A 21,348-nucleotide genomic window follows, 5' to 3' on the forward strand; every position below is an offset into this window, starting at 1 on the left:
AACGGTTTTGAATGGCGACCAACAGCAATCTTTTAAATAATATTAATTGTCCACCATTATATTTTGTTTTTTGATCATCCATTGAAAAAAAAAAATGGATGCATGCCCGTATTGCTTTCCCAGCCTTAATTTGCTGGATAAGCATTTTCGGACTTTAAAATGATGTTGTCGTATCAACAACAGCCAAAACAGCAGATTTGACTTGTTGTTGGTGTTGTCAATAGCAATTACAGCAGTCTGGACTTTTGCATCTGTGAAAATGAAACCAAGTATCAGCAGTGTATAATAAATCTGAGTTGGAATAATTATTTTTAAAAGGACAGTTTTTGTTGATATTAAAATAAATATATTCATCATAAGGTGGTACAGTCCACTTTGCTAGAGGCATTATTTTTAAGGTTATTATGTTGAGCAACGCAAATATTGAGCATGTACAATACATGTGGGGACATTTGACATTTGTGTAAACACAAAAAGGTGCCCTTTAAAAAAAAAAAGCCTGCACTTTTGAGATACATTTTCAAATGTTTTGTTGCTTGAAATTGGATGAATAAATGAGTATTTTAACCCACTGTCTGTCATGTAAACAATCTCGCTATCTCTGTGAATAAAAAAATAAAATGAATAAATCAAATAAACTGACAATAATGAATAAAAACTTGTCACTATCTTGCAGAGCTTAACATTCACACCGTGACACTAACAATGTAATTTTCAAAATCCTGCACTTTTGTAAAATGCTAAAAATGTCCCGCTGTTGGCCGGACGCAGCCTCTTCGACCCAAAAAAACAAAGTTCTGACACTGTATGTAAAATCTTGTGAACAATATTGTTTTTACAATAATACCGCTGATTTCAACATCTTTGCAGGTCGCTTCCCAATTGGCTGTTGATTGTTTTCACGTCTGTGGTTTGACCACACGGATTTTTGAAATCAGAAATCTTGAACAGGTGTAACATTAACAATCATTGGGCCCCAACTGATCTGATCCGGCAGTAAAAAAAATAACTTTTAAGACAGTTCACACTAGGATAATCAGTTCGGGTAATCTTTCAGTGTCATTTCATAATCAGGCCTTTTCTGATTTGGTTCACAAATGGGTGATCTGGTTTAAATGAGGCTCAACTATGTGTGCATGCAGAGCTGTACATTTGGCACCTGGACCTTCAGCAGGGACTTATTTGACTTAATCCACCTCTTTATAGCAACACCATCGCATCGTCATTACACAAACCGTCAATACGTTACAAAAACGCAATCTAACAGCATGCAACTCTACAGCAAACAGTATCTGAAGCGGTTCACAATCAATATTTATTGAATAACATGACAAAATACATCATACTCACCCAGTGATGCTGATTATCACGTCTTAATGAGTGCAGATCGCTACAGGTGTTTTGGAAGTCAAAATAAGATGTAACAGCTGTTGCTCTTGCCAACCAATCAGAGGACAGGAAAAAATTGGACTTCAATAAGGGCCTGCTTAATGGCTCTATGAGGACAAATTGAAATCTAACTGGTAAAGTAACAGTCTCATTGCGAATATAGATAAAGTTACATTGGCTAGCGCTATTGATTCCAAACGCCTTGTGCAGATGAGGACAAATATTAGGCTTTTAGTTTGTACAAGTTAGTCAGTGCTCCTGATGGCTTTGCTGGTGCTGGTTCTTACTTCACTGAGTCAAGTCAAGTCAAGTCAAGTCAAGTCAAGTCAAGTCAGGTCAAGTCAAGTTAGGTCAAGTCAAGTTAGGTCAAGTCAGGTCAAGTCAAGTCAAGTCAGGTCAGGTCAGGTCAGGTCAAGTCAAGTCAAGTCAAGTCAAGTCAAGTCAAGTCAAGTCAAGTCAGGTCAGGTCAAGTCAAGTCAAGTCAAGTCAAGTCAAGTCAAGTCAAGTCAAGTCAAGTCAAGTCAAGTCAAGTCAAGTCAAGTTTATTTATATAGCCCTAAATCACAAGCAGTCTCAAAGGGCTTCACATATACAAAACAAATTGACATTATTCTCGAAGCATCCCCTGATCTTAAGCTCCCAAGAGGGCAAGGAAAAACTAAAAAAACAAAAACAAAACAAAAACAAACTACCACTCTGTCACGAAAGTAGCTTCTGGTAAACAACCGAACACTTTACTAAAAATAGTCCATAATTACCAAAAGCACAAAGTAGCTACATGTTAGAAATACGATCTGTTGTCCACTGGATAAAAACATGTTTTTCACTGTGTGTGTGCAGTTAGGTGCCTTGGGGAGGGGGTCATCTGCTTTTGAATGAAGTTTAAAATAGCTCTGCGTGTTGGCTGTTGCGTAAACGCAGAACGGGGAGGGCAGTAGCAGCATAGCACAGACAGCGCGGTCGATACGACAATCTCACAGCTGAAAGATGGGCACAGCATGTTCTAGATACTTGCAAGTGAATCAGCGCTCCAAAATTGTTGCTGAGCAAGAAAAGGGGGAATGTGACTCGAACTCGCTGAGTGAGTTACTCCTCTGAGTAACACCTTTCTCAGAAGTCGTTTTTCAGCACGTCTCACATATCTCATGTACAATCAGACGACCCAATTGCTGTGGGTCAAAGAGGTCACAATAATGACCACGGCATGAGTTCAGATGTTTTTCTTTTATTAGTTGAGACATTTTAGTTGATTAATTTCAACTGCTCGTTAGTTAGCCTGCAAGTACTTCTCCTAGTAGTAGTTAACAATGAGGAATGGAATGTATTAAATACGTTTTTTTTTTAATTTTGTGTGCATTATTAAAAGTATATGAGAGATAGGAAGGTTCTTAAAAACATTGCAGCAATAATGAAAATGGCTGGTGTCCAAATAGTTTTGTTATGAGTCATAAATGAAAGGTAAATCTCCTCAATGTAAGAAATACACGAAGACAAGTCAACATTCCCATCATTATGTCATTCCAACAAGTTCCATTCCATGATCACAGTTGTAACGCAAAACACCCGTACTCAAATCACCTTTCCCCAGTGAAATGAATTGAAATGCCATTAATCTGTTCCAGCACCCCCCCAAAAAAAATCCACAAAAAGCTGTTTGTTTGTTTTTTTATAAGGAAAATAGAGCTCTATATATTGTGCTTTGAAAAAACAAAATGAAATGATCAAAAAATGTTGACCCCTAAAATACATGCATTTTTACAAGGATACACTCGCTTGTTAAAACGTGTGAGTTTTCGGCCATGATGAGGCCACCAAAAAGGCTACTCATTGGAAAGAATCCTAAAAAAAAAAATAGATTTGCCAAAGTTGGGACAGAGGGCTGAATTCAAGTATCTGAAGTTACTGCTTCTTTACAATTCTGCCCATAGTGGCTGCCTGTGAATCTCTTCATCATACACGACGTTTAACAAGATGTGACCTTGCGGAGAGGATTTATTAAAAATTTGGTGGCAAGTCATCAAACTTTGCTGTCATCCTCTGCCCACATAGCGTCATCTATATGTCTCCTCTACGTTAGTTCAAATTTGGTAGCAATCAGACAAAATGTCCCAAACTGGAGCGTTTTTCAAGGACCACTGAGAAACGGCCAAAAATAACTCTGTAATGGCCACTTCAAACCAAAATGGAAAACTTCCTGTGTGTCTCTTTCAGGCATGACATCTGAGATTTTTTGTGGGTCTCTTCATGCTTACCAAATTTCATGTTGCTAGGGAAACTGGCTTCAGGGGCTGACTTTTCAAAGATTATTGGGAAATGGTATGGAGCCAATTTATGGGGGGGAGGGGCAGGGTCACGCATCCAATTGATGGTTAAGAATTCCGTCGATTGATTGTTGATTAACACCTCTTGACGCAATCGAGCTGTTGAGACGGTCTCTAAAGAGCAGGTCAAGTCAAGAATTTTCTTTACAATAAGTTCTACGTGCCCCCGCTAGTCCAAATACGGCATTCTGATTCATATTGCATTCGTTAAATATGAATAAGCAGCCGCTTTTATCATTTTCACTGATTAATTGCCGTACCAAATATTCTTCAGTAATGCCCTCCAGAATCATGGACGTGAAAACACAAAGATGATCCATTTCCGTATCTCACATTTTAAAAAATCGGTCTGTGTGTACCATGCAGCGTTATTTTGACCAGTTGCTAGTGTCATTTTCAAATCGCTGCCTCATGTCAGACTCAGCTAATGAGCCACATGCTGCTTCACCAAGACATCATTGTCAGATCACGTGTAAAAAGCCCAGCGTGTTAAATTTCCATTACAGCCGGGAAACGTCATCTGCACGCTCCGCATTCAGTCTCGTGGTCTTGAACTGCACCTGAGCCAAGATCCCATCAACACACAAGCCGTGCTCTTCTGTCAACGGGGCTGTCAATCAAAACCACACCTCGCTGACATCCACCCCCTCAAACTCCCCCCTCTCCCCTGAGCCTTTGCACTTGTCACAGGGGGATGCGCGGCGGCGACAGAGAAGGCAGCCGCCAAACCTGCCACGTGCATTCCGAAAGGGTTTCTCGCTAGCGTGTCGCATCGTGCCGCGATTACGCCGGGTGTCATCATCATCATCCCGCAGGCTTCAAAGAGGCGGGCGGGAAGAAGCGGCAGAAGTGGTGCAGACGAGGAGCCGCGTTCTGTGAAACATGTTTCGTTAAGGGGGGAGGCTGGAGGCGCGAGCGTCAATTAGAGGCAACGACAACATCATGAACACAAAGAGACGCCGCTACATCACTTTGGACGCCGCTAAACGACATTTAATGGTCGCGTTAAATAATAAAGAAGTCGGCTGCACAACAACAGCCTCTTAGGGCTGTCACGCACTTAAGACAAATGGAATCAAATGATGCTTTCAGGCTTTTTTGCCACCATTTTTGCATTAAGGGGAAAAGTTGAGCAGTGACCCGTCAATTTCAACAGATGGCACTGTTGTACAAAAAAGTGATTCCTAAAGTGAGATCAACAAGTGCAGTGGCCAATCATACAATTATATTGTGCAATTAGCTGCGACGGGAACTTTGTAGTCATCATAAAGAGCATCACTTAATAATTAGATATAGGCATAATTTAGCAGCACGATTTTTTTTAAAAGGATGGCGCCACACCGGGGCTCTGGGAGGGCCATGGCCCCGTCAGAAAACTGTATAGCCCCAGTTAAGCCCTTCCAACATTTTATTTGGCAATCTACTCAAAAATATATTCCTAAATTATTTTCTCGGTCCCCCTATTTATCAGTCTACTACCCCCTCCCCCGCCTCACCCCCTTAAGCCCCGGGAGGGGAAAACTCCTGGAGCCCTGCCAGATTTCTTTTCCATACATGCAGACGACAGCATAAATTGAAATTAAACGTACATTTGTTTCGTTCTAATGCTGCTGCTGATTATGACTGGCCGCTGCGCTGCCTTGTGCGTGCGTGAGAGACATTAAAAGACAGACTAATAGCGCTTCCCCGGTGGATGTCTCCCTCTGGCCTCTATCAGGCAGGGGGGGTGGGGGGCGGAAGGGAAGAGAAAGGCGGGGGCGGCGGTTGGGGGTGCCGGGGGGCGGAAGCCAGCGGCACTCACGCTCCATTAGCGGACCCACTGCCGCGCCGCTCCGCCGGTAATTTGTGTAACGAGGTTGCAGCGAACCCGAGCAGCCCGGGCTTCGCCGAGTAATAGCCTCTCCTTCCCATCATTTCGCCGCTTTGCCGACCTTATTACGGATGCAGGCCGCGCAGCGTAGCGTCTCCCTCGCTTGCTCGCTTCCTCTCTCTCTCACTCGCTCGCACGCGGACGTTACGTTTTTCCCTGAAGCCACAGCGCCTCCAAGCGCACGGCTGCGGTATTACAACAACCCGGCTGCTTTGACTCCCAAGGACATTTGTCTAAATTGAGGCTCGGTAGGCCACATTAGGCCTTTTTTGGTGATTGTGAAATATCAAAAACAATGCCAAAAACAGTTTTTTGGGGGGTGTCTTAATTGTATATACAGTGTTGTGGAGACAGCAACGTAATGGCAAAATCTTTGAGTAATTGACACCCCCTTTGTTAAATTGCACGCAGCCTGACTCAATGAAGCGACTCTTGAAAACTTTTGAAATACAGATTTTGTTGAATAAAGTATGTAATACATTAAATATGTAAGTTTTATAGTGTACAATACAAAATGATGCAAAATAAAATAGAATATTCAGTAACCCATTATTAAAAATGTCGTAATGTGAAACCATTCCAAGGCCATACAAACAACTATTACATTGTACATTGTTTTTTTTAATATGAATAAAATAAAATATTCTCAATGCAACCCCCCCCCCCCAAAATTCATTGCATTATTCCAGCAATGACCAAACTTTAACAAAGAGGTGTTCCATTTTGTCAGTTTATTGATAATAATAAGACCACTGATGGTGACGGTGTCAATATTAGACAGTATGGTGTTTTTGAGTGTGCGCGTGGTGACCCCGTGTGCAAGCTGGATGGCATTACAGTTTTTTTTTAGTATGTACAAGATAAAGCAAAATACACTTGAAATAATGTACAACAGCAAGTAGTAGTTTAAAAAACAACCAACCATTAAATACTAAATAGAACACAAGAGCCACTCAATAACAAGGAAAAATACAGTCAAAAGATTACTGAGAACTTAAAAGAATCCAAAAAGAATCCGAAAGTCAAAGTGGGGGTACAAAAATACTTGTTGAAGCTGTAATACCAAAGCCTACTAAAAGTCTACATCAGAATATCAGCCACTACTAGTTACTAGTCAGAGCAAACAAATACTTTACGGCTAAACAGCAGATTAAACAGTCAATTAGCATATTAGAAATAAACATTACATCAGCATTGGTATTATAAATTACATTTACAATACATATCTACAGATATGATGATGATGATGGAAGCTGTGGCTTGTTGATGCGCCACACATGACACTGTCACTCTGAGGATCAAAGTTCAATTGAAACGTAGTGTTAAATTACAAGCAAAAAGGTCTTCAATTTTAGAAGAATAATATTAACAAAAAAAAACCAAGAAGAATGTGTTAGTTCACGAGGACTAATTTACAATCATGTATAAGAACAGTTACAATACTGGAAGAAAATCTGAATTTTACATAACCAAAGTGAGAATTTTATATTGACTATTCAAGAATTACATTTTTTGTCTGTAAGATTTTTTAAAAACGACTAAAGATGCTATATTATAAGGATTTTTGTTTATTTTCAAAGAAATTCAGAAGATGAGAAGAAAAACACATGCATTAAGTTGCAGGAGAAAAACAGTAATTAATAAAAATCACAATATGGGATTGAATTTTTGTGGATGAAAAATTCATAATTTAATGAGAAAGAAAAATGCGTATTTTTCTATGAATAAATGCTAATATTAATTCATATTTTAAGAGTATTTAGTCTTAAATTAAGTTCTAAAAGAATACAAAGGCAAGTGTCACATAACACCACTTTGAAATGAAAAAAAAAACAACTTCACTTATTCTAAATGAGACAACAAGCTTCAGAAGTAGTTTTTCCCTTCACCACAGTAATAATTTCGTCTCGGTGTGGTCCTACAATATTCATAAATTGAGCGGAAAAGAGAGTGACTACAGTGCAACAGCACCCCCTACTGTCTAGTGGCAGATTTGATGTGTTTCATTCTAGTCTCCTTAAAAATATAGTCCAGTACCCGTATTAATGGTGATGTTTAACACAAATACATACATCTATTAAAGTACTGGGTCGTCAGTGTCAAAAAGTGTGCAAAAAGTGAGCCTTCAGTGCAGTAAGTGTGACAATGTGTTGTGTGGCACACACAGCGGTGAGTGGGAATGATGCTTACGTGATCCTACATGATGGAAATGCAGCAGGCAGAGGGACGGACGGAGGCAAAAATGAGCAGTTTTAACATGATTTAAGGAAAGAAAGTATTCTTGTGTGTCTTTATCTTCTCTTCCTCTCACTGAAAAGAACAAAATTATTAATGGAGAACAAATCTCATATCACACATTTTTTTTTGGGTGTTAAATACCTGCCATGTGACATCAACTACACCATCTCATACTGGTTGGCTGTGATAATCCTGGACAGACAGCAGGCCAGCAGCATGCCGATAAGCTGAAACACACACGGACGAAAACAAACAGAAAAGTGTTCAAGTAAAATAATGTCGTAGAAAAAAGTAAAAGAATGAATTTCCTAAAAAAAGAAAGTGAATTGTAATAAAAGAAGATCATCAAATAAACAAGAAAAATGCACATTTTTATAAACAGATAGGGAACAGAATAATAAATAAAGATAGGCAAATGAATAATTTGTAGTGTAAGCAAATAATTGTTGGCACCTATATGTGTGTGAATTCTAATAAAAGAAGATAATCAAATAAACAAGAAAAATGCACATTTTTATAAACAGATAGGGAACAGATAGGGAAAAAATAAAGATAGGCAAATAAATAATTTGTAATGTAAGCAAATAATTGTTGGCACGTATGTGTGTATGTGTGTGTAAAAAGGTCCTCTTCAATTAATGCTTGCTACCTGTGAGAAAGCGATTCCAAAGGTGACGCCTGCAATGATGGCCATGTTGGTTTCCATGAAAGAAGTGACCAGCTCGTAGCAGCCCTGCGCAAATGCAACAACACACACGACAACAACACAACAGGTGAAACATCCTGTGCAGGCAACGTGTGTGTGGAAAGTCAAGTGCAGCGCTGACCTGGTGATAAACTTTGCTGGGGGCCACAGTTGCGTTGCGGAGGTCGTCCGGTTTGCAGTCCAAGGAGTTCACGCAGCAGCTGGCGGGAATGCCGTTGGATGGATAATACACGCTGCCAAACCAACTAGTGTAGTTGTACACGCCGCAGCAGCGCAGCTACAAATGTGTGCACACAAAACGGAATAAAATCTTAAGTGTTTTTTTTTTCATCATTTTTTTTTAAAATGTTCAGCGATCAGCAGCCATCGTAATACCTCTAGTTTTAGTAGCCTAAGCTGAGTATAAAGATAAATATCAATAAAATCATTTCTGGTGTGGACCACCAGTGCTGTTTTTGTGTTGCCTCCCTCTAGTGGTGCATGAAAGAATTACTACCTGACTATAGTTCTGTTCTCTTTAACTTTTGAGTTCACTATTTGGTTTTAATCTTTTGTTTTTAAATCTTTATGTCAGTACAAAATTGAGATAATTTAAATTGCAATAAACTGAATAATTAAAAAAAAATACTATTAGCACAGTGTTATTGTTTAAACTGAGCATAAGGTGTTGATTAAAAGTGTTTAGTAAGTGCATTTACGCTAGCATCTGGTCATTCAACTCAATTTGGGGGAAATTGATTCAATCAAGTGTAGGCAACCACACTGAGCTGAGCTTAAAACTAAAATGAAGAAGAAGATGTGTGAGGCTTACTTTGTGCTGCAGGTTGTCAACAGCGCGGCTCGCTTCGTCCTCGGAGTTATAGTTGAGGACCGCGTCGGTGTACGTCCTATGGAAGGTTCCCTTGATCTGCGACACATTCGAAAATACGATATCATCGCAACGGGACTGGATGCTTGGACGCTGAAATGAATTGCATGCTGACCTCGTGGCGAAAGACAAATCCGCTAATCCCGGCCACCAATTCAGCAAGGAAGACCAGCGACAGAAACATGACATACTAAACAGAGGGAGAGAATAACAACACTCAGTTATGTTCTACACCACTATTTCATACATTTTGTGACTATCTATCCGACCTCCCGTTTATTCTTGGTGTAATTCCACTGTCAACCACTAGATGGTGGCACTATTTTGTTTGAGGTGTAAATCTAAAAGAACGAAAACTGTATTTTGGATAGATTTTGCTGAAGTTATTAAAATCCTCTTCAATCCTATCTTTTATTCTCTCGGAGAATGACGGCTGAGGTAACAGAATATCTTAGAATAAAATTAGATTGTAAACACAGAGGGATTGTTTATTTTTGTTATCCATTGCTCTTACTCTCAATTTATGTGCTTCTACGCGTTAAACTGAATGTTATTTGACATTTTATTTTATCTCGTGCTGGCATAATACATCACAGGTTACTTGATTTGTAGTTAGCTTCTTACCAGCTTCAGCATCCATGGACTCCCTCGGCATGTGGCGAAACATCCGAATAAGCCAAAAACCACGATGACGGTTCCGGTTCCAATGAGCACGTAGGGAGCGTTGGTGGAGTTGTCGGCGATGAGTGAGATGTACGGGCCCAGCATCAACTTGCCCCATACTCCGACTGCTAGTAGGATAGCGCCGGTGATCTGTCGGGTGGGAAAGGAAAAGTTAATAGATACTAGTAAATATGATTCTCATACAAATGTGTTTTTTGTTGAATAATTCAAGTTTTAAACACTGTTATGTAACGTGGGTTCATGAGCGTGTACATGCTAGATGAATGGCGTTGATACTTTATGATCCTCTCTGTTTCTAAGTGCTGCAACAACATCTCATGCCATCTATATTCGATTCCAAACTCATAATTATATTTTTCACATGTCATGGCAGGGGAGTCCACTGTATCTTCTGCAATCTGATCCAAAAATATTTCAGATTTTTGACCGTCACTATACGTTGCTGGCATAGATAGATGAACCTGATGATGCTATCATGGCTAGCGGTGTGCATCTCTCCAATAAAAAACAATTCAATATGTATCTTGATGTATGGGGTGGCGATACGATTTGATTTTAAAGTGGAATGATTGGATTTGTTTCAATTCAGTGGGATTGTGATTCAATTCGGTTCGATTCAATATGGTATGGCTCAGCTCAAGAGGGTATGATGCACCTTTTGGAGTTTCTTGTTATCGTTTTACATATATTTGAATGAACGCAATAAATGTGTCACATCTTTAAAGATATACCATCGCTCCAATAATTTGACAATTTGATGCGTATTTTGATATATTTTGTCCATTTGGTTCGATTCGATTCAAATCAAAACCGATTTGTCGATTCAGATTGGTTCCGCTAATCGCCGGATATTATACACTGTAGGAATCAATCTGTAAAATGATGGAATGAGCAGGAAAGGAAAACGACTTTTCATCCCAACTCCCTCTAGACGGGCATCACGGAGGCGGATCAAGGTGAAACAAGAAAGGGGGGCAATTAGAGACGGGGGATGCGTTTATGCTGCGTGCAGGATAGCGATCACCTGCCTCGTGAAAATCGTGGAAAAAGAATGGCGGTGCATCAAAGGCGTCGCTTTGATCCGCCGTGAGACGCTTCCGCCTGTTGCGCCGCTCTTAGCATTTCAAATGAAGGCAGCGGATAAAAGGATGCCGTTGTGCGAGGCGGCTGAATGAAGCGGCGGCGTGCGTGTCTCGGCTGGGAACGTCTTTCCCGGAATGGGGCAGGAGGGTGGGGAGGGGTGGCAGTGCGCCCGCTGACGACAACGATGATACGCCCCCGAGCGACGGCGGGCCGTCATCCTAAACCTTCCAAGAGCCGGCAGCTTGTCTTCCCGCTGTCAACGTGACTTGACAGCAAGACGTCTGTACAAAATGTCTCCCTCAAACCTCAGCGAGAGAGAGAGAGGGGGGGGGGGTGCTCGGCTCAGGCGGAAAATAACTCGGCGAGGCTGGAACGGTGGCAGGTTCTTTCCTTAGGGATGTTACCTCTTGGCTGTGGGTCGACTGTAGGTCAACTGGGTCTTTGAGCCACAAAAAGAGAGGGATATCCGAAATGAAACACAACCCATTCTGGTTGAATTGTTTTAAAGGAGAAGCGATCGATCAAACTGTACTGGTGTGAAGTAAAAAGTATAAAAATCATTAGCCACTTTCGAATCAAATACAAGCCCGGCTACAATCAAGTTTTTTAGGCCATTGTTTTATGATGTGTAACAATTATGGGAATAATGACAGAAATTCTGTGAATAATAAAACTGAAATAAGGAAACACCTGAAGTCATTGAAACGCAATATTATATATTTATTGCTTTACAATAAAGCCATAAATCAATCATTTATTTTTATTTTATATCATAAAGAGAGGAATTAATTAATTAAATACAAATGCATTTTAATGAAACAATTTTAGGGATAAAAATGAATGTAAGAAATATTACAGCACATTTAGTCATTCGTGATGGATATGTGTCATGGAGCTGTGGCGTCCTAAGATTTGTTTTTTGGGGCTTTTTTTTTTTGGCTTAGAAGCTGCCGCTATACTTCATTTCCCACCCAAACGAGTCTGTGCAGGTCAGCGCTCGCTGACACCATTTACACTTTTGCCCTATCGGCAGAAAGCGAACACAAACCATCCGCCGCCAGAGGTTGTTTTGAAGGCTAGCCTTCCGGCCTGCATGCCGGGAATCTGTCTGAGCGATCTCCCCCAAAAAAGGGATCATTGCACTTCAATCTCAAGGGGTCGGGGGTGAAAATAACAAGCGTTTGTGCAGCTGTTAAACAGCCACGCATGCATGTTTTCTTATCAACACACGTGTGCAGGCAAGGACAATGACTTCCAGATGAGTGTTGACATAAAATGATTAAAGCTGCAGCCAGACAAAGTAAAGTCAAACTGTGCTGTTGAAATATGCAAATAGTGCAACAAGTCTAATCTTTTCCACATTGCTTTTTATCATATAGTATATCGTCAAGTATATTACAATTTATGTCAAGTGAACATAGAGTTTTAAAAAAGACTGGGATACCTAAAACGAGCGCATCTTAATTATCATGCCAATCCAAGTTTCATTTAGCGTGTTTGGAAATTTGGCAGACTGCGTTGCGCCATGCTGGGTGTGTTCACACCCACAACGGCGGAAAGGCCTGTTTCTAATAGCGTGCATCTAAAATAAGCCCATTATTTTTGTTATTCCCCTTTTCCTACCAGAAAAAAACAAATCTAAATTTTCATCAAAATGCCCTACAGTCTTAGCATTAATGGCAAACTGCTACATGACGCAAGAGAAAATGTCAAGCTAACAAGCTGCGAGTGGATGTGTCGTCTCGCTGTAACAAGTTTCATCTATAAATGGTGATTCTCTGAGGAGGCAAATCGTCTCTCTTGATGATGCTCTCGCTGTTCTGTTTATGGCCTTAGTGATTGCAGATAAATTGTTTCCTGTTTCCTGGCCGCGCTGCACACAAGTGGCTTGTTGGGAGCGTTCATTTTCAAGGCCCAACGGGAAATCAAGTCCAAGAGGATACGAGAGCTTCTCAACTTGTTATGTCGCTTGTGAATTCCAAACAGCTTGGGAGCCGCGCACCCCTCCCGGCCTCACTCTCTGCCCAACCCCCACTGCACTTTTGTTTGAAATGCAACACCACGCTGGCCTTCTCGGTCGGAGATTTGAAAAGGAGGTCAGTTTTCTTCCCTCCTAATAAAGAAGCAGGAGGTGCGATGACAAAATGCGCACCACCTGCTCCGTCTGCGTGGAGACGGACGACAAGCCGAGCTATTCACACTCGACACGTTATTTGCAAGCCGATGACAGTGAAAAGCCAGGCCCGGCGTCGAGGGCCTCAAAAGCTCGCCGAGACTCGACCTACGGGCTTCAGAAAAACGAGCCACTGACAGCGATCTCTCTACGCATGCGAAACCTGAAGCCGTCGATATCTCGGAGCGCGAATGCTTGACCCGACTAAATATAAAAGCTTGGTGACACGGACACGACTGCACGGAGGCCAGCAAGTCTCAACCATGGTAAAGCCCAAGTCAGTATCGTGGTTGTCACGGCAACTCAAAGTCTTGCATTCACTCGCTTGTGTTTACATCATACTTGCGTGGCACAAGTGGCCAGAAGAGAATTACAATCTCCAAAACTTTTAACAGCTAAAAAAGAAAAAAATAATATGTTGGGCTTCACGTTTTCAATCCCACATAATGGCAATACGATGCTGTCTGCAATCCTAATATTGTAAATGAATATTTTATATCCATTACATGTAAATCTATTTGATAATTTTAAGAGTCACTTAATCTGTCGATTAATTGGATTAGAAAATATGTTTTATCCCTCCCATTGCTTTATGAAAAAAACAAGGCGTTATTTAAATTCAACAATGCAGAAAATACACAATCATGAATCGGTTTCTGGTTTTATCGGTAATGTGTCGGAAAAGAGGCAAACATAGTGATCATTATTTTTATTCCTGTTTTTCCCCCACACAAAGATAATTTCAGGGAAGACCATAAAAATTGGAAAAGATGAAATTCAGAGAATTTTGACCATTTTAAATAAAACAAGGGTATCCAAACGATTAACTGATCAAAAATAATCATTGCTTAATTTGCTATTCGATTTGTTGTCATTTAATGAATTTCCAAACTTTCCATTTGAATAATAAATGGTTTCAGCTGTTTTAGTCTGCCACTCGTGACATTTTTGCAGGCATATCTTCACACACGATTCTCAGAAAGAGCTTCCAGAGCATCAGAGGAATCGTTTTGTTCAAAGGTATCAGCGAGGCGGAAGGAACGCAAGAATCTCCAACGCATTAAATATGCCATGAAATGCAGTGAGTCATGATCAAGTGCTGAAGATTTGGCACATTAGTGACATTACCAAGACGAGACTAAAACTGCTAAGTTAGGCTACGAACATTTACGTACATGCAGTCAACAAGTCTTTTGAAACAGTAATATTAATAATAAATCCAAGCAGCACAAAAAAATTCAAACAAAACCCGATTATGCTCATATTGTTTTTTTTAATAATCTGAATAGGATCCCTGTCTTCCTCCTTTTCTTACCATAAAATTTAGTCATATAAATGCACACTGGAAGACCTCAGTTATGCAGAACATTGGTTTGTGTTCCGTGCATATTTTAGCCACAAAAAAATCTTGGTCTTACAGGAACTACTTGTGTGCATCTGTTGCGCAACCCATCGTAAATACACAGGCATAAATAAACACGGTGAAAATCAGACGCAGCAGAATTTTGGAGCAAGGAGGAAACAGTACTTTGTTAGTGTGGTGAAAGATATGAATATGTTTTTTATTGATAAGAAGCGGAAATGGTATTTGCATCATGTTGGACGTGCGTCACCGTTTAGGTGAGGATATTACAATGATTACATATATGGGAGCAACTCGAGCTGCTCGCGTATGTAAACAGCCAGGCTATTACGAATGTTTCAGGAACTGGAATTTGGACCTTAACAACATGTAAACGGTTATTGAAAAAGCTGCAAAAAGTACAAGCTGATTAGTAGTCTACAACTGACAACAGTTTTCCATCTTCAGATGTGAAATCTCACTAAAGCAAAATGTCAATGATATAAGGGTTGGATTCCAACTTGGAACACCGCCATACCAAAAGTGAAACATGGTGGTGGCAACGTCATACTTTGGGGCTGTGTCTCACCCCACACCTAAATTTGTGTTTTTCAATGACATTTTACTAATAAACCAGAACATTGTTTTCGTAGTTCATCTTTTTTTACATAAAAAGGTATTTGAACATTGTATGCTGACTTTTTATATCTACTCATACATCTAGTCACACATTGAATAGAATGCCCTATATTTATTTACAACTTAGTTGCACAACAAAATTGGAGAGCTACTTCCTTTCTTGTGCAAAACATTAAAAAATAAAAAACAAGAATAAGTCTAAGAATAAAAGTGAAAGATCTTATTGACAGTATAAGTCTAAAAATAAAAGTGAAAGATTCTATTTACAGTATGTTCAATGTGGGTATTTATATTAATTTGCACAGAAAGTAAATAATAAATACGTCACACATACGATGGACTCATGACGAATACGTGCCCCATGCATGTTTCTATGGCAACACGCGTTTCCCAGGTGCATGATAATGAGGGCTTCCCGAGAGTACAATTTAAGTATCGCACATAAATGCACACACCCTTTTAACCGTGCACTAAAAGTGCGGCTGATTCTTCGCGCACCAGGCCTGGCTTGTCGCAAACGTCATTTGTTTGCGATGATGACGTTTGTCGTCTGTGAGGCCACCGCGCGCCCCCACTTGACGCCCAAATAATGACGAGCAAGTTTGAAATCCGATCAAAAGAACCATCGTGGAGCATTTCGACATCAGGACAATCGGTGATGCTGCAGCCATTAGCCGCCCCATCATCATCATCGTCGTCGTCACCATCCTCATCACCACCAGCACGACGCACGCATATTAAAAATCCAACACCCGCATACGTCAATATGAGTAAAGGACTGACTTACCCAAAATACGAAGGAATAGACGATGAGGAGGGTCTTGAGGCAGGTGATAACCGGTTTAGTCTCCATGATGGTGCTACTGACGGCGGTGGAAACAAACACACGACTGCAGCACGCACAGCGTCACGGGTGCGCTTCATCGCACCGGCCGCCAGGGGGAGCCCGCAGCCACACCACCATTCACTGGAAGCTCATTAGCTTCCTTTTTTTTCTAAGACGTGTTAATGTAATTGATTGCAATGATAACATAAAGGTGGTCATTTTGTAATTCCTAACACCAGCTCTTTAAATTTGGAATTGCTTTCCATCAAATGTACTTGTTATTTTGGCTGTTGTGGCCACATTTGGTCAATTATACCCAACCCAACAACAATTTAAATTATTTATCGAATTATACAGCATTAGTGAAACTACTTTGTTTCATTATAGACCAGGAATGGACAAATTAGATGATAGAGAGGCCAGAATTTTTCCATTTGTTACTGGTTTGCTATTGAATCAATGCACATCACACCGATGATCACAATATATTTCATTGGAAGGCAACTCCGGTTGTATATTTCATATATTCAATATATTTCATTCATATACTATACTACAGAGGTATTTAATAAAAAAAAAATCCATTCCAAATAACCAAGGCCATGAATTCATTTATTGTATTTCAGCACATTAAAAGTTCCAAGAGCACAGGAAAAGTTGGATGCAAAACACAAGCATAAATAACTAAAATTTTACACCCAGGTCCTGGCTTTGAGGGTTCCCTGACACACAGCGAGTGTTAAAGCTGTGCCACAACCTCAAGAGGGACATTGCAAATCGGTGTCGGTGAGCTTTATACAGAACAGCGACACGGAAACAGTGTAAACGTTGGCCTGCTTTCTTCAAATATTTTTAAAGACATCCCTAGTTGACAACAGAAGCAGTTGAATATGCTTCAAAAAACTTTCGTTCATCATTTTTCATGGATTTTTATGTATTGTGCCTGACAAGATTTGAAATTCTGTCATACCCATCAGGCATACTCAACATCAGGATTAGAGGTTAGTTAACCACAAAAAGTCCTTCACCCCGAACCAAATTCAGACATCCAGGCTTTGTATCTTTCCAGGTCTGCGGCAGAGACAGACTTGGAAATCTTCTTGAGTGTGAGCGTGAAGTCCTCCATCATCACAGGCATTTGCAGCTCTTCTTTGGACAGTGCTCGGATCTCCTCGGGGCTGAGGCCTTGGATTCTCCGTCGCATGGCCATCATGGACGCATCCCTGGAGGCAATGATTAAAAAGATGGTTGAGTTTGTTCGGGAATCGGTCTTACTGTGGACAAACCTGCAGACGTTGGTGATGTCTGCTCCCGAGTAGCCTTCAGTTTTCTCTGCAATAAGGTCCAGGTTCACGTCTGCAGCCAACTCCACCTCCCGCAAATTGATCTTTAGAAGCGCCACGCGACCAACAGCTAGCAAGTGTTTACAAAAGAAAAATAAATCAAACCCATGTCCTCTGTTGCATCAGCGATTGAGAGGTCACCTGTCGGCAGAGGGATGTAGATTCGCTTCTCCAGACGTCGGCGCAATGCCTCATCGAGATCCCATGGGAAGTTGGTTGCGGCGAGGACCATGACCATCTTGGAAGGGTCGTCGTTGTCCTGGGCACCACCCACGCCTGTAGGGGGAAAAAAAACATTGAAATGAGAAGATGAAATAAAGTGAAATGTAAAGAGAATATATTTTTTACCATCCATTTGAATCAGAAGCTCAGATTTGACTCTGCGACTGGCTTCGTGTTCATTGGACGTTCCTCTTCTACTACAGATGGAGTCAATCTCATCTATGAAGATGGTTGTTGGTGCGTAAAAGCGGGCCTGCGTGAATCGCACAAATCTTTGAATTGTTTTCGAGTCACAAAAAACACGCATGTAAATTTGTTACCATTTCAAAGAGCAGACGGACGAGCTTCTCCGACTCGCCTCTGTACTTGGAGGTAAGTGTGGACGAGGACATGTTGAAGAAAGTCATCCCGCATTCTGTTGCTACGGCTTTGGCTAACATGGTCTTGCCTGTACCCGGCGGGCCAACCATTAGCACGCCCTGTGACAGGGGGAATTGTGTATCGAGCATCACTTTTCAGTTTAAAGGGAAAATGCAGATGAAAACGTGAGGAGAAACAATTCACAAATTGATAGAAAAGAGATAAAGCAACTATGTTAAACTGCCGGGAGGAGCTTCATTATATCAGGCCTTGGTTTAGAGGAAAAAAAGTTTTTCCACCATGTAGCAGTTGCAAACTTTTTTGGGGGGCATATCTCGGTGACTTGCTGATTTTTGCTATTCATAGCAACTTTCCCCCATGAATAGGGAACGTTCAGATTAATGGGATTGTGTGTTTGTGTGTCTGTGTACCTTCCAGGGCCGTCGAATGCCCTTGAAGAAGTCAGGCATCCACATGGGCAGCACCACAGCTTCTCTTAGCAATTTCTTAGCGTCCTCCAGGTCGGCAATGTCATTCCTTCACAAAGAATTCAGTAGTCAGTAATGTAAAGGAAACACAAAACCAAAATATTGCAATGTGTATGTGTGTGCTTCATACCAGTGCACATTCAAGTTGCGGGACACAATGTCTCGCTCGAGTGACTCCACAAGTTCGCTGTCGTGTCCCGCACCATCAAACTTTTTGTGCTCTTTTTCACCTTTCTTTCCCTAATGATAAAAAAAAAGATGTGAAGTCGCGAAGCCCAGATTTTCCCGACAATAATTTCAAAACTAACCTCATCGTGAGATTTCATGTTACGGGCGTCTCTGGCTCCTGGCCCTTTAGATTTGAAATGGCCGCGACCTTCTTGTCCTTCCCCTCGATGATACAGACCAGGCGACTCTTTCTTCTGCTGCTTCACTCCGCTACTGGGACGCTTCACTACGACGGGATTCCTACATAGTGGAAGTGGACCTCAAAAATCAAACTGGGTTGGTTGGACCAAAACACTTGAGGGTTACAGAATCTCAATTTTCAGTAGTCTCCATAGCACAAGTGTTGATGTTGTTTTTTGTCTTTGTTAGTCAAGCCCCTCCTCTCCCATCCAATCGACTCCCTGCCATCCCTTGTGTTCTCCCATCGTGTGTCTTTGTTGTGTGCCATTAGTCTTCTTGTACTTAGCAAATTGGTTTCTTTCAATCTGTCAGCTCCTTTTGTTTATCTTGTGAGTTGTGTTGCACGGATCGCCATTGTCAAACGCTAATCCCCGGAAGCGTCTTTATCCATGGCAACTTTTTCATTTCATCATATCATACCGCTGCCATTTCCTCAGTACAGTACACCCACCTGTGTTCCGCAGGCGTGGGAGGCGGCCACGCTGCCGGGTCCTCGGTGCTTCCCCCCGACTGAGGAACAGGTACGGTCACCGGCCTCTCAGTCTTGAAGGCTTCGAGCACAGCCACGATACTCTTAATCTGCTCCCACTCTTCCGTCAGCTCCTGTTTCACCTGATTCACCAAAGGAAAAACTGATTAACCTCTGTGAAAGTGCATCATGACACAAAGCACTCACCTGGTGCCATCGGACTTTCAGCGCCGGGTCCTTAAGGGTCTGGCAGTGTTTGTTGATCTGTTGCAGCACGCCCTGATAATACACGCTGGATGAGTCGTAGTTTCCCAGCAATGCATACTCACGACCCTTTTTTGCATTGTCGTCAATTTCAGACAGATTCATGGTTCATGTGCATGACAGCTATGAGACAAAAGACAAGAGGAAGAGTGATTCATTGTTCAGGATTAGCAATGAATATATAATTGCTGGGTTGTTGGGAAGTCATGCCAACTATAATCAAAATGTGAAGGAATTGAGGTTCAAAAAATAGCAGAAGTTCTATTTAATTATTATTACCTTGTCAACAGTCTTAATTGGAGTCTACACATAACTGGCCTAGATTAGAGCATTTTAATTATTAATCGAAGTAGGCCAAAACTAGATTCCTGTACATTGCTAAAAGATTATCCAGATGTGCTCAGAAATAATTCAGGAAAGATGGCTGTAGATGTTAAACATGTACAATGTTATAATTTATAAGGATTTTTGTGTCCACTGGGCAGGATGCACAGTACAAATCAGACAATATATGCAAATCAATTCTACCCGTTATTAATTGTATAACTATCCATGGAGGCTACATTTATTTTGAAATTTATTCATCCTTTCTACTTCTTTTACATTTCATAATGGTAGGCCAGCGACCTAGTGCCATCTATTGGCCAAACGCCACCCCTCCTCAGATCCACGACGAGCTGCATTAAAAAAAAAAAACAATCTACCTTTGCAGGTATAATGTTTACTTTTATGTTTTCATTATTTTGGGGTCTCGTGGGGTATAGCCGCGCATATTTCCAAGCTTGATAATGTCATCCAAGCGCACACCACATGCATGCACCTGTTCGCCCACATCCATCCACTCGCCTCATCCACTTCATTCACCGAAATCATTGTAATCTGGCTAGCGGTTGCTAATAGCATCGCTTTCAGACAACAACAAATCGTGTTTCGAGAAATAATAAAAAAGCCAGACTCGTTTGTATAAAAAGGACAACAGCAACAATTGAGGGTGCACCTATTGTTATTGTTGACATGAAAATAATCGTCATACCTGCGTTAAAAGCATATGATTATGGAGTCCTTTTGAATCGGAGGTCCACTATGGGGTGTTACCATGGCCGCGGAGACGCCTGGTGAAGAATACAGATGGCGAGATTACAAGGCTGCATTCAAGTACTGTAGAAACGCAAGGAAATGTAAAGGGTTATACTCGCAGGGTGTATATAAATAAAATCACAAAAATTGCTGGATGAACTATATGCGGGTGTTCTCCTGTTTAAATTTGATACAAAACATCAACGCGAGCGGGTTTTCGTACTATCCCTCTTATGTCTATGGCAAAACTACATATTAAAGTCATACATACAATGAACCTACTCGTGGTCAAAACGGTTTTGACGTCAATTTTCACAATTTCCGAGGTTCTTTGAAGGCACCATTAGCAATGGCCGCGTTGTGAAAGCACTGCCTGATGCTCAAGGCTGACAAATTTAGTATATTTACGTGTGTATAAATATATATATATGCGCGCACACACATGTATATAATGTATATATGTAGTAGTTTGACTACTATTAATATAATTCTAGTGGTGCGTCATGCACAGTATTTGTATTTTATATGTATAATTTATTTTGTTCAGAATCTACACACGTACATACATACTGTATTTA

The 21,348-nt window shown here is 40.9% G+C and overlaps 2 protein-coding genes across 4 annotated transcripts; both read right to left on the reverse strand.

Annotated features, from left to right (window-relative positions):
- Positions 1-6,296: 6,296 nt before the first annotated feature.
- Positions 6,297-16,269, reverse strand: tspan7 (tetraspanin 7). Its single transcript, XM_088383756.1, has 8 exons — positions 16,101-16,269; positions 10,017-10,205; positions 9,508-9,582; positions 9,336-9,431; positions 8,646-8,801; positions 8,468-8,551; positions 7,960-8,045; positions 6,297-7,890 (listed from the first exon to the last, which is right to left on the reverse strand). The coding sequence occupies exons 1-7, from the start codon at positions 16,164-16,166 to the stop codon at positions 7,977-7,979; spliced, it is 735 nt and encodes a 244-aa protein (XP_088239882.1). The 5' UTR covers positions 16,167-16,269; the 3' UTR covers positions 6,297-7,890; positions 7,960-7,976.
- Positions 16,270-16,730: 461 nt separating this feature from the next.
- Positions 16,731-21,016, reverse strand: katnal1 (katanin p60 subunit A-like 1). Of its 3 annotated transcripts, XM_088383781.1 has the most exons (12): positions 20,886-21,009; positions 20,727-20,805; positions 19,637-19,708; positions 19,412-19,572; positions 18,861-19,020; positions 18,683-18,792; positions 18,496-18,601; positions 18,025-18,183; positions 17,831-17,957; positions 17,624-17,758; positions 17,426-17,552; positions 16,731-17,362 (listed from the first exon to the last, which is right to left on the reverse strand). In XM_088383781.1, exons 2-12 carry the CDS (start codon positions 20,739-20,741, stop codon positions 17,164-17,166), a joined length of 1,371 nt encoding a protein of 456 aa, XP_088239907.1. In that variant the 5' UTR covers positions 20,742-20,805; positions 20,886-21,009; the 3' UTR covers positions 16,731-17,163. The 3 variants fall into 3 exon arrangements, with proteins under 3 accessions (XP_088239907.1, XP_088239906.1, XP_088239905.1); XM_088383780.1 differs by having other exon boundaries at positions 20,727-21,016; XM_088383779.1 differs by having other exon boundaries at positions 19,637-19,816; positions 20,727-21,015.
- Positions 21,017-21,348: the final 332 nt, after the last annotated feature.

The sequence above is a fragment of the Syngnathus floridae genome, chromosome 8 (assembly GCF_059516105.1).
Source record: "Syngnathus floridae isolate MCC-2025c chromosome 8, RoL_Sflo_1.0, whole genome shotgun sequence".
Lineage (NCBI taxonomy): Eukaryota > Metazoa > Chordata > Actinopteri > Syngnathiformes > Syngnathidae > Syngnathus > Syngnathus floridae.